Consider the following 14,416-nt stretch of genomic DNA (forward strand, 5'->3'; position numbering starts at 1 on the left):
TGTCCAGCTTTTCATCCACCAGCACCCCCAAGTCCCTCTCGGCAGGGCTGCTCTCAATCCTTTCTTCCCCCAGCCTGTCCTGATACTGGGGGTTACCCCAACCCAGGTGCAGGACCTTGCACTTGGCCTTGTTGAACCTCATGAGGTTCACACAGGCCCACCTCTCCAGCCTTGTCCAGGTCTCTCTGGATGACATCCCATCCTTCTGGTGTGTCAACCGCACCACTCAGTATCACATATTAAGTGCTCTGGTAGTGTTAAATATTACTGAGTGCAATATTAATCAAGAGGATGGTGGAGGCAAATCAATTTTTCGAACAACTTAAGCTTTAGTAGATTTCCATTCTGCATGGAAGAAAAAAAAGGTAGAAAAAAAAAAAGACCCCAGCATACACAAACCAAATTGTATCTTCTGAATATCTTCCCCAAATGGATTTTACCAGTTAGATGGCTGGTTAGATCCAGGCAGGATCTCTCTGAAAATGAGAAGAGCCTTGGCATCCGTCTGATCCTGGGCAGATCTCAAGTGGTGTGCATTTCAGCACTCCTCTGACAATGAAGCTTCAACCAAAAATATTCCAGTCTGGTCAACGTATTTAGATCAAAGATTAGCTTACGCTCCAGTATTAGCAACATTGGCACCTTTCCTACCATTCAATTTTAGTAACAAGCTGAAGCTCCCATAAAAAATATGCAAGGAGAGGTTTTTTTTCCTGAGTCATCTCTTAAGAACATGCCCAGTCATTTATTTAAGTAAAAATCACAGCCCAAAATTGGCAAGAGCAAAGCTGGAAAGAAATACAGTTTACACACGTGACTTTCTCCGCATCCATGTGGCTAGAAGAGCCGACACATCTGACAATAACGGGAAAAAGTTTAGAAATTAAGGTGCGCTATTCGCTTTCCCTATTCAATTCTCAATTGTTCTTGGCTCAGTCCCATCTTCTGAGCCAGCTCTGGTACAGCTAAATGTATTTACGCATTCATGCTATACCAGCTGTGCCTCTGCTGCTCGGCATTTTGCACTGGACTCTAATCACGTAGAGGCCATCTACCCTCTCAGACGCTGGAACCAGAGAACCATTGCAAAGCTTGGGGTCCCAAAAAGGAGCCCAAGATTTTCAGGAAGCCTGTCTCACATATTAATAGATAAAATATTTGGCTCCTGCAGATGAATACAGCAAGCATAAGGCTTGGATATGGAGTGTATTTTACTGCATAATGACTGCCACCGGAACTGCCAGAGAGGTCATTCCGCATGCGAACACTGATGTTAACAAGGTCTCCCTGAAAGGGAAGGCGCTTCCTGCACACCGCAACGCTGCTTCAGAATAGTCAAGAAAGCTGCCGGATGCTTGTATTGTGAAAGCTACTGCATGCTCATCAGGAGGCTACAGAAACTACCAAAAAGACCACAGATTTCTTAGCCAACATTTCTGAAAGTCAACTGAGTTTTTAAAGCTACAAAAAGCTATAGAAAAAAAGAATGAAGTCCACATAGGAATTCAATATTGGCTTCCTACATAATGGAAGACTGAACTCCATAGCTCATTACAATTTAAGGCGCCTCTCTCTAGTCTGCAGTTTTACAACGAAGCACATTTCACAAAAGGTAACAACAGCGCTGCCAGCATATTCAGCAACCTTGGGGGGAAATACCACGCAAGCCTTGGATCCTGCCAATGTAAGAAAGTATCTTCAACTCCTTGGAGGAGAAACAGGGGAGGAAAAGCATTCTCGGGCAGAGAAGCACTCTGAGCAGATAGATCTAGGAATTTCAGACGCAGAAGCAGGCGAAACCAAACACTCCTTGCTGATGCAAATGCATCACTCTTTGGATGACTCTCTCAAGAGGTACCCAAATCCTATACACACAATTCAAGCTATATTCCCTGCAGGTTGTGGAAGCAGACTTATGTTCTCCCTGAGTGTGCTAAAAGAAAACAACTTAGAGTGCTTTTTTATTTTGTTATGAAAACTTACATAGTTGGCTGTTTGTTTTTTTAAATCTCACTTTCCATTCTTACAGAAAAATACTTCTGGAACAAGCTTATCTCAGTTTGCCTGTTTTCTGACATTCTGTTACAGCAAGAAGGGATAAATTAGCTCTGGATAAAAGGTAGCACATGCATAGTCTCAGCTTTTACAAAGTGGCTTTTTATCAGACTAATTAGGTTTAATCTACAATTTTGTTCACACACACGAAAGGCTTCTGGATTATTTAGCTTTAACCACTTGACAACTGGCATCAGCTATAGCAAAGTTTATCAATAATTAGTTATCAATTAACACTGCACAAACATTTTAAAAAAATGGAAGTTTATTCGTCTTTCAATGGCTCAAATAGCAAATAAAAGGACAGGATAAGGCATCAGCCAAGACAAGTTTCACGTGTCCAGTGGCTTCATAACACCTCAGTTCCCAGTATACAGGTTCCAAAGCAAAGTCACAATGTTAGTGGTTAGACTCCCTGGCTAAGTAGACCCAAATGAGTACACAGTAAGATGAAGACTGGCTTATCTGCCATAGTTACATGAGTAACTTTAATTCTGCACTTGGCAGTCTACTAAATGCACATACAAAATTCCTATTGATAAATATTCAACATGACAAATATAACTTCTAAGACTTGAGTCCCTAAAATGTCTGTTAGCATGAAAGTTAAATATTTGTTACCTAGTTTGCTTGAGCACATTTTAAACTGTCAGTTATAGGCTTACACATGTATAAAAAGTGTAACAGTTTGTGGAATTGATCGAGCCTGTCTTACCCCACAGAGTCAAAAACCCTCAAACATTCTGGTATATTTTTAGTTAAGATGCCGCATACTAACCGTGTGCTAGTATTCTTGCTGTTCTGAAGCAGCTGAGGCAGTATGTTTTGTTTGGGGGTTTTGGATGCACATGGTAAATGTTTCTGTATTGTAAAGCGTTGTTTGATTGTTTTAACATTAACTAGAAAAAGTAGCTACAATGTTCCCCATTTGAAAATCAACGTAGACTAAACAGTACAAAACCTGCAAAGAGCTTCAGCATAAACACGCCATGTTCCCCTAGCTGAGTATTGGGAACACAAAAGAAATTGACTGATGACACCAGCATTTCCCAGACAGCATCTTAACTCAAAACACATTAGCGCTAATCAGCTCCACTCCACCCAACTCCAGGGAGTTAAAACCCAAGGAACACCTAGACAAAAAAAATCTACTCGCAAAAGGGAAGTTTCAAGGTATCAGCACATGAAGTTTTAAACAACCATTCCAGGCTTAGATGTGCCATAGGCTTACGATCTCAGTCTTCCATGTGTTCTGACCTTTTTGTTTTCAGATACCATATTGTTTACCAGGTTACAGATGACGGAATATGCTCTGTATTATTCACAATACCAGAGTATGGCACACATTTAAAGAACAGACACTGCTAGCAGACAGCTAGTTAGCGAAACCATTCACATAACTGCGCTCTGCAGAGAGGGCAGTCTCGCACTGATGCGCAGGGACAGTCTCCATGCAACGAAGTTGAAAATACACCCTTGATTAAGCAACCTTGCTATGCTTAGGTTTTAAAATTAAGGCATATTCAAATGTTTCAATGTAAAAGATTACAGCACTCTTCTAGGTTAATCAGGTAATGCAGAACCACATATAATTTTCCCCAACATTACTGTTCGCATATACATTATTCTTTTCTAATTTGCATAACGCCATGGCAAAACAACTGCATACCGCTTTGTTAGGTATCACGTTCACAATTGTAATTTTCAAGGCAACAAAAGACAAGATGAATTGACAATTACCAGTGATAAAAAAGTATGCTTTACAAGAACCCACGAAGTAATACTTCCCCCCTCCGTTCACTATTAAAGAAAAGACTGCCTATGAAACACTACATTCAGAAGAAATGTGAGAAGGTCGGCAATTATGAAATGGACTGAACTTGCTTCTCTTGAAGCCACATCTTTTTTTTTTCAGTGAATTTGACTTTCAGTGCAGCTCCAATTCATGCTTTTAGTGGTACATTACAATTTCCAACGTTAGAGTAATTTCAGTCACTTGAGCCTTCAATGGCATGCTTATAAATTATGGTTTTTATTAGTATGGTCAGGGTAGGAAAGGAATTCAGGGTTTTGATTATAAAATGCAACATCTTTCTCTGATCCTCTTAGCTAGGCTTTTTCTTTTCTTCTTCCCATTCTTTTCTTTGCTGTCTTCCATTTTTCTGGCTCTAATTTCTCTCATTAAATCGAAAAACACCTAAAAAAAGATGTAACAATGTAAATGCAAAACCACTCACAGACATATGAATTAATTTAAGCTTTCACTGATATCCATTTCAGTTGGTTAGAATAAAGTCAACTATATGCAACCCGTTTGAGCAAACAATTATAACCCAACAAATCTCATCACTTGCCAAGATTTTTTAAACGTATTATCTACATCTTACTGAGGAGACTCAAGGAAATCAGTTTACATTTCCAGTAGTTTCAGTGATGAGCTGTAAAGGCTGAAAAAGTGCAACATCCAATTCTAGAAACATATTAATGGAGCAGTAGCATATACTGAACATTTCATGGTCAGTATGTCCCATGACATAAGTCTAACCACAAAGTGACTCTGTGTGTGTGTGAAATCAACATTTCCTTTAAAGCAAAGTTATCTATCATACAACTACATAAACAATTTGTTAGATCTGGTATTCTCAACTGCCATATCACAACCTCAAAGTAAATACGAACTTCATCAAATGGTTTAGTAGGAAACAAAAATGACAAAGGTGGAGATACACCAATGACTTGTTTAAGAGAGATCCTACTGTCAGTTAAGGCTTTATGATTGGACTGCTTAAAGCTACTTTATTCATTTCAAGAGCAGATCTTGACCCGACTCGCAGGAGACCACAGAGAATAACCACTTATCTTTATAATTTTACTGTAGCAAATCAGTTGAGCATTTCTAGTACTTTTCTCTCTCAGGAGATGTTTTCTAGATCTATATCAGCGGACTTGATCCATTTCTGTGAAACATGGACAGTACAGGGGCTGAAAAGCTCCTCTACAGAGCTCAGTAGGTTTTTATGTGCAATGGCACTAATCTTGTATTGACTGCAGGAAAAACATCAACCTTCATTACATGGGATTCAAGGAAAATCAATGTAACTAAACATTTCCGTGAAGAAATAAGATCATCTTTAGACTTCTAAATGTGCACCAAGTTACTTGCTTGTACTTAAATCTCTGCAAATGGACTGATGCAACTGTCAACTTGCTTAAGCACTGATGCTGTACTACAACATTTGGCTGCCTGGGATATGTAACCTTCTGAGAAGATGCTCAGTGGGTCACCTTTACCAAAGTGAGTAGAAGCAGACTGTGTTTTCCCCAACTGAGCAAACCCACTATTCTGGAACTCAGAGAAGCCAGCTTTCTTACAGAATAGTAACTCAAATTCACATAACAAACCTCATAACTTCAGATGCTCTAAGTAACTAAGAATACCTGGTGTTTACTAGTGCCAACAAAGCCTCATTTGTGGACTATCAAACCTTAATTCTATACGATACATGCTAATCTGGATCCATAATGCCACCATCTCCAAAAAAGATGTGTGCCTACCGTGTGTGCAAAAGCTCTTGATTAGAGCTCTATTAAAATACATATTTACACACACTTTTTTTTTTTTCCAGCTGCTAAAGGATGGTGAAGTAGATTCTGAACAGCTGGAAATTTCTACATGGCTGTAATAGATGGATGTTAACTGAAATCATGCACCAAAACTAAAAGATGTACTAGTTTTTACAATAACAAAAAAAAAAAATAAAATCAAAGCTTAACAGTGAGACTGAGTTCTGCTGCATTTAATGAATGTTCTCTACAGAACAGCATAAAAGTTCTTACTGCAGTACTGATCAACCACTTTCTTCAGAAAGACAACTGACAGACAAGTTTTAAGTTATTGCAAAGCAGAACTCACAGCTGCCATGCTGCAATCGACAGCTCATACTTAAGGATTTACACTGGAGAATTTTTCAGTGTGTGATCAAGTCTGTCAATAGCTCTGAAAAGAAAGGTAGGCACATTGAACTGAACTACCTACTTCTTTTGCCATACATCTGTTACCCTTCCAGTCTACAAGGCTGAGAGTTATTCTGTATTCTAAGAAGTCCTGTCTTTTAGAGCTGTAGCTGAAACACTTAGAACTAAACAATACTTCATCTTCTTGGAGGCAAAGTTCTCTGCCTCTTATCTCATGACCTTCTGAACCAGGCTTTATCCCTGAAAACTCATGAGGCACTTCTAGGCAGTTCAAAGCTTAAAAAGGTTCAACCATTCTTCATCGAAGCAACACACAGCCAGGCATCTGGTTAGACGAGGGTAGAAAGGGCTCCAATCCCTCCCTTACCTACTTTAGTAAGCTATTTTATTCTGGCTGAGGATCAGACAGCATTTCTCACTGTTCAGAAGCAGATTGTCTTCTAGTTATAGAAAACATAGGAAGAAGTCCAGGCTAAAATGGCTGTCTCAAGAAATTTGTAATGAAATAAGGTCTTCTATAATGACTCCTTGCAGTTTAGGATGGGATAAACTTGTTATGCCTAACATTTTCACTGTTCTACATGAAGTCACCTAGTCATGCACTCATGACAAGCTAAGGGAGAAAAGTATTTGATTCAAATTGCACAGAAAAAAAAAATATGCTAAAATAATGAACATATAGGAGTATGACCCATGGAAAAGAGGTATAAAGTAAAAACTGATAGAGATATTCTTTGTATTAAGAGGCCAGTTATTACCTTGTCAACATTAGCTCGTGTTTTTGCAGAAGTTTCCACATAGTTAACATTCCACTGATCAGCTCTGTTTTTTGCTTCCTCTACAGAAACTTGCCTTTTATCTTCCAAATCTGATTTGTTACCAACAAGCAAAAAAGGAACATTCTCATCTTCTTTTACTCTTAATATCTGCTCCCTGGAGGAAAAAAAAAAAGGAAAAGAAGAGTTAAGCATTGCATGGAGTACTATTCTTAGAACAAAAAAGAAGAACTCAGACTAAATGCTCTTCCATCTTACAGGGAAAACCCATTTATTCCTTTTATGAAACTTACGTAACAGTAAAATCTTAAACCTCATTATGACATTATACAGAATGAAGACAGAGACAGACAACTAGTCCTCCAGGAAGTAAGAAGGTGACTCAGTCAGAAACTAAAAAAAGTAGAACAGGATTGGTTTAGGTGAGAATTTACATTAATAAGTCATTCCTTTTACTAAAGGTGTAACTCAAGAGCATTTACCATTGCCTTCATATTAGTATTTGTGAGTGCCATTTTTAAGCTACCCAAACTTCAGTTTTACACTTGATTTTTTTCCCTAATAAAATGCTTATGTAATTTTTAACGCCAATAAAATGGTCTACAGCATACCAAGAGAAAAATCTTTTTTTTCAAGAATCTTTCTGAAGTCAGGTACATTCAGTCTCTCCCGAGATTTTCATTCAGTTGTAAGCCAGTGTATAGGTACGAGTTGTACATGCATCAGATTTTTAAGGACAGACCCGTCTAACTGTTTGAGCTGCTACGATCAAGGCTTTAAAGTTGTAAATAAAAATCAGTACTACAAATGGTTTGGCACATAACTGTTCCACACTGGAAAAAAAAAAAAAAATCAGTTTTCTTCTAATCAGAAATGCATTAAAAGTACCAGGAAGAACAGTTTTCCCAGAAGAGGGATATTCTCTATTTTTTCTCAGAAAGGAATATAAAGTTAGTAGTGAAATGCAGCCCTTTATCATGGAGCAATTTCTGGAAGACTGACAAAAAGCAGAGAGAAACAAAATCCTTTTGCTGGCTGACGTGAAACGTATTGCCAGATTTAAAGTTGGATGGAGAAAAGCTGAAGAGAATTAATCGATATTCTAAAGGGCCTTGATTTTGTGTATGGCAGGATCCTCCTGCTGTTATAAAAAGCTCTGAATAGCATGCAGACTTGTGGAGGAATTCTACTCACAGGGCTGAGAAACTGCAGAGACCACATAACCTTTTTTTTTTTAAACCAACAAATAATGTATTTGAGGCAGCTTGTAGAGCACATTCATCTCTGAGGTGTAATTAAAGCAACATTCCTCCTCTCCCTCACAAATACCAGTGCAAATGTTTTACCAGGGTCTCCAGCTACCCTGGAATAGTCAGTGGATTAGGAAGGGTGGCCAGAAGAAAACTCAGTGCATCACTACAGTATCTGTGCAAATAAGACATCTGCTAAAAACTAGTAGCTTTAAACATTAATTGTTCAGGCGATGCCAAACAATTTCACCATGCAGAGAGTTAATCTAACAGCAATCCAGATGACAATATCCTCCTTTGAGCCCTCTCTGAAGACTGGTATCTCCTAAACAAGGAATATCTAATTAATAATATGCTAGCTTGAAATCTAGAACTTAAAAAAAAACCCAAAACCATTACAGCTAGACTAATTCTACTCAAAGCAAGACCACATTTTATCAAATTGCCTTTCAAATATTGAAAAGTTTAGTCATTGCAGGTCTGCTTTCTATTGAAAAAAAAAATTGCTTGGAGCAATGGCATTTCAAGAGCACACCAGGAACCCCAAAGACACTGAATAGCAGTAAAGAGCTCTCCTGTTGGGAGTCTGCCATTCCAGCAGAGCTAAATTCCATGGAAACAATCAAACATCCAAATTCTTCTCATCACTTTCTTTCATATCTGTCTCTTAAGTAGTATTCCCTCAGGCGGCTCAACAATACCAAAGGTATTTTAACTCTACCTTCAAGAGAGACAAGTTACTCGCACACAGAGCAGAAAGAATGCAATTTTTCTGAGTTACATTTTAGCATTTACGCTTCTACAGTTTCAAACGCAACTTGAAAGGCACTTCCAGATTCAGACTGGGGTGAGTTTTAATCTCTTCACTGAAGGGACTTTTTTCTTCCATTTTTGCTCTTTCAGCATGTGTATTGTGAACACTCACTTTTGCTGGAAAAGTAGGACTTCCTCTAGAACCATAGAAGATCATGTACTGTGAAGCATTAACAGGATTTTAAACAGATTTGAATAGGTCATTTTGGACTCTAGACCAGCTCAACTATACTAACAGTCCTTTGGGATTGACAATACCCAGAATAAGCCTGCAAACCAGTCAAGGCCTGCCCCTCCCTCCCTCTCTCTCAAAATATGTAAACACACACATATACAGACACACAAATAAAAATTAAAAACCCTCAAACATCAGAAGAGGAAAACCTCACTTTCTCCCCTCTCCATACCTCTTCCTCCTCCCTCAGAGATATTAATTAGCACTAAGTATCAGAATACATTTAAGTTTAACTGTAACAGCATTTCTGAGAAGCCTTATTTCAGTGGGATGCAGATAAAAGTAAGGAAACAAATATTAAAAGAAGTTATCTCAAAGGTTATCTCCTCTGCTATTTTACTACACTTTGAACTGGTAAATTTTTTTTCTGGTCTCTTCTGCCTTTTTTTTTTTTTTAAACACAGTGACAAGCAATTTAAATAGGCTTTATCTCTCAATCAAAATTAAACACCTGTAATATACTGCTGCCTGTTTAATAGTCTCTTACCATTATAAGAGTTTTAATACGTTGCATGCCTCAAAAGCATCTTAAAAAACCCTATCCTGTTTAATCTTTACTACACCAGAAAGATCCAGTCCTAAATTTTGTTTTTACCACATTACTCCCTATTAGGTAAAATACTGACTTTGATGGGGACGGTGAATGCTATGCAAAACTTTGGTCTTGTAAATTAAAAAAAAATGCCATCACTATCTGTTACAGAGAAAAATTCCATCTAAGCAAAACTGAAGGGACAGATTTACAGCAGGCCTTTACATAAAATTCATAGCTACTACAGAATATTCAAAGATACTTCTCATCACTGCTGTTCATAAAACCATCTTTAAGAGTTAGAAAGATTTGTTGTTGATATTACGCATTCCACTCTCCCAGAATACAATGCACATACTTTGCATCACCTAAAACTTCTCAGACAGACATCATGAGATGTGGTGGTTCCATGCAGTTTTCAACTGGAATCCAGTCACATCATCTTTGTAACTATGAAGTATTCTAGCATAAAACAGATGGACGTACTACAGCTGCCCTTTTGTTCCAGGAGGTGTTTCACAGGTTAAGAGAAACACAACATAATCCTCTATATGAAGCAAGAACTACAAAAGACAACTGGTGAGTGTGAGGTATTGTACATACATTATATGCAACCATACAGTATATAAGCAATTTTTCTCAGATCCATTACTTCGGATAGCAGTATGCCTATTCACAAATACTGCTTCTTAGCACAAGTGCCAAGCAACACTGATTTACAAAGGGCAGAAGCCTTCTGAACATTGCTATGCATCTGCTCTGTGGCAATAGACTTCTTGGTATTCAGAAACAGAGCAGTGAAATATCTGAAGTAGTACAGATAGCATAGGCATGGCTAGGCATCCGTTCAAAACATTATGTGACTACAGTAAAAGCTGTCATCTAATCTGGACTATCATAAGGACATTACAAAACAAACAAAAAAATCACTTATCATCTCACTGTAATTAGAGTAATTATCTTGTCTTGTAACTTACCTGAAGTCTGCAGTTGCTGCAAAGGATTCCAGCTCTGTAATGGAGAAGACACAAAGAAAGCCTTCTCCACTTCGGAAGTAGTTGTCTCTAATTGCAGCATAGTCCTCCTGCCCTGCTGTGTCCAATATATCAATTTGGACTTCTTCCCCATCCAGAACTACCTTTTTCCTGTAGCTGTCTGCTTTCGTGGGCTCATAATCTTCAACAAACTAGAAAAAAAACCTTCATGGTATAAAATCATGCCTATACAAGGCAAATACCTCTATTTGCAAATAAGGATATAACAAACATCTTACATAGCTGCAGTAACTAATAAGTAAGCATATGCATTTAGGGTCTGTGAAGTACTCAAATGATCCATAGTTAAAGCAGGCTCTCCATCAGCTCAAACAGTTTATAGGTTTTTGCTTTCTTCATCCATTACAAGGAAATTTTAGAGGTAACTGCAAAACATCAATGTCTGTGCACTACCCAGGCCTCTGCTTCTGGTCAAGCAGAACATCTGGCTGCGTTCCATTATGCTATCAGGCAGTCCTGACTTTAAAAATCAATACTAAATATATTCAAAGAACACCGAAGCCGTGACTTCAGCCTTTTAATCAAAAAGAATGACTTTCACTGGAAAAAAAGTAAGAAAACAAGAAACGGATTTTCTTTCCTCTCTTCAACAGCAGCAGAAAAAACTTGGCAAAAATTGGTCATCATTGGTCATCATGCAGCTCACCTAAGCGCAGCAGCTTTGAGCTATAACACCTAAGTTGTCGTTGTTCACTAGACCTATTAGAAAATATACTGATACAATGACAGAGCATCTAATTGCTTACAAGTCTGAAAAAATGCCAAATTATACCTTCATAGGTATCACAGAGCGTAAATCACTAACCTCTCTTCGTTCTATTTAATCGCTGACTTTCATACCACATCATATACATTTAGATCCTTTCAAAAAAGCCCTGTACTAATAAATGCTTAAATAATACTATGTAGCAGACACCTCCTAAGACAATTTTTAGTGCAGATTCTTACCTCATCGTACATAAACTGTAGTGTTAAAGCAGATTTTCCTACGCCACCGCTTCCCACCATGATAACTTTGTGTAAAGCCAATGAATTCTGTCCTTTAGGCTTATTTGCTGCCATCTTTGGATTGCAGAAAATTCACAGGTGTAAAATGAAAAACTCTAGAAGAAAAAAAATATTGTTTCATTAGCTTTCTTTTCCTTCTCCCACATGCACTGTTGAAAGTGGATTTGTTTTAAAATGCCTACATGTCTAAGGACTTAATTTCAGCTCTGCTATCTTCAAGTGAAAGCTATCTGCTTTTCACTGGAAGCCATGCCACAAATTATACCCAGCTCATCTTTTTTGTAGCGTGAGCAAAGAAAGCCTCCACCATTTGGAAAGGGCACAAGTGGGTTCACAGCATCCAAGAGCAATTAAGGGACAAGATTTACATTTTGGTATGTAGTGGTTTTTTTAGAGACACAGTATTTGTCAAGAAATCTTATTAGTTTACTAAGCAAGAATTGAAAAGGGAAGCCACAGTGAGTCAACACCATACAAGAAAACAAGATATGACAGCTGCAGGGGAAAGAAAACAGTCATTTGAAGGAATTTCCAGCTTAAATAGAAAGCACCAAGACACAGCAGCAAGGATTAGCTAGGGTACCTTTTCAGAGAAAAGCAAGCAAATGTGTCACTTAAAACCTAAAAATACCCAGTTGCAGAAAGTCAATCAGGAACTGAAAGAATAATCTAGTTTACGCAGAATGGAAAATTCAACTTGCCTCTCTACAAATGCTGGTTTTCTGTATATTTGGAATAGTTGTCTCAGTCCCATAACGTCTTGCTCAAACACAAATCTCTGCACCTTGACAATACCAAAGGGCTCTATGACAGTTAATTCACATAAAGTCTAACGTGCATGCGCATACATACAAAAAGTAACGAACCCATTAGTGCTTTTTTTTTTTTTTAAATTCCTGTTATACTATCTTCCCACTCCTTCATTTCATTCCCTACCTATCTTAACAGTAACATTATGGTATTTATGTTACATGAAGACAGAATATTTTGTCTGCTTGCACAGTTCTTAAGACACGGGAAAGTCACTGCACAGTGACCGAATGTACCCTCCTCCAGAGATTTAAGGCCAAGACAAGCTCTGATGTCTGAAAAACACAATGACATCTACATTACAGAAGATGTAAGCACAAGAGACATCTATAGTAGCAACTAAGAGCCAAATGTAACATAGATTTTATTAATCAGAAAGCTCCAAAAGAGCACATTCACATGGCAGCACAGTTTATACAGAACTATCAGATAATAATACAGCCTAGTAACAAGACACCATTACCTCATTATCTTTACCCATCATGATCACTCGAACACTAAAATTACATCCTCCTGCATAATGAATCACCTTTGCGTGCAGTTTAATTAGAATGTGAAGCATGACAATTTTACTAAAACTTATATCAAAATCCCTAGTTGAGGACATGCACAGAGGTTTTGTTAGCAGCGAGGCAGTTAAGTGGAAAAGCATGCTGACTGAAGCTTCATTAGACATTAAGCCGATCCTTCCTGGAATTAAAAAAAAAAAAAAAAAACAAAAGGTGCAGTGGTTTTGGCTGGCATAGAGTTAATTTTCTTCAGACTGGCTGGTACAATACCACATTTTGGATCTGTGATGAAAACAGTGATGATAACACCCAGATGTTTTGGCTACTGCTGAACAGTGCTTGCACAGTGTCAAGGCCTTTGCTGGTTCTCACGCTGCCCTGCGGGTGAGTAGGCCCAGCGTGGGCAAGCAGACGGGAGGGACACGGCTGGGGCAGCTGACCAAAGGGATGTCCCATGCCATAGCTTAGCAATTAAAGCTGGCAGGAAAGTTTGCTGGGGCTGCCATTGCTCAGGGGACTGGCTGGGCATTGGTCTGCTAGGGGCGAGCAATTTGTTTTCCCATCACTTGTTTTTATTGATTTTGTTTTTCTTTCTTTTTTTTTTCTTTTTTTAAACTTATTAAATTCTCTCTGCCCAAAAGTTTTCTTAATTATACCCTTCCAATTCTCTCCCGCATCCCACTGGTGGGGGGGGAAGTGAGCAAGCAGCTGTGTGGTGCTTCACTGCCTGCCAAGGTTAACCCACGGCCCTCGTGAAAAACTCTCTGGATCACATCAGCACCACTACCCATTGTACTATCAAAGAATTCTGAAAACACAATTGAAGATTTAAGTCCCTTAAATTGTTTTCATCAAAAAGATTATCTAAGTGAAATAAGCCTGAGTAAGCTGCTGTACTAATTACAGAAACATAGCAGAGAAACATAACTAACATTATGTTACAGGTTCTTTTAAAAAGGAGATGGATGAGAACAAAAAAAAACATTTTTGTTTTGGCCATCGTGGCTTAAAAGAACCACTGCTTTCTTTTTACTCAAGAGGGAGTATGAGAACATGAAAATAGCTCCAAGCCGTGTGTACATTTTCAACCTACTATGCTGCATTTTTAACTACTCCACATTGCTTTGTCTTCGCACTTTCCTCTTAAAAGGAAAAATGTAACCTGGAAGTCATGTTTACTTGTTTTTAGTATGTATTTCAGACAGGTAATACAAAGATTATTCCTCTGAATTCCAGTCATAAACTGACAACAGCTCAGTTTGCCAAATTCAGATTACAACACATACTCTCAGAAGCACAGGAACTGAAGCATTAGTATACCTGGATACAGCCAATACTAACTTTACTAAGCAACAAACCAGGCTATTCTTCTATAAGCACTTTGATATTGGAAGAAGT

General features: G+C 38.2%; 1 protein-coding gene across 1 annotated transcript in view; it reads right to left on the bottom strand.

Annotated features, from left to right (window-relative positions):
• Positions 1-2,344: 2,344 nt before the first annotated feature.
• RALA (RAS like proto-oncogene A) overlaps positions 2,345-14,416 on the bottom strand; it is a 20,146-nt gene continuing 8,074 nt past the window's right edge. The window contains exons 2-5 of the mRNA XM_009641556.2: positions 11,640-11,794; positions 10,614-10,822; positions 6,789-6,963; positions 2,345-4,252 (exon numbers count right to left, since the gene is read on the bottom strand). Coding sequence (XP_009639851.1) covers positions 4,130-4,252; positions 6,789-6,963; positions 10,614-10,822; positions 11,640-11,753 — 621 coding nt within the window. The 5' untranslated portion in view covers positions 11,754-11,794 and the 3' untranslated portion in view covers positions 2,345-4,129. The remainder of the gene's footprint in view (positions 4,253-6,788; positions 6,964-10,613; positions 10,823-11,639; positions 11,795-14,416) is intronic.

Source organism: Egretta garzetta, unplaced genomic scaffold, assembly GCF_000687185.1.
Source record: "Egretta garzetta isolate BGI_Z169 unplaced genomic scaffold, ASM68718v1 scaffold127, whole genome shotgun sequence".
Taxonomy (NCBI): Eukaryota; Metazoa; Chordata; class Aves; order Pelecaniformes; family Ardeidae; genus Egretta; species Egretta garzetta.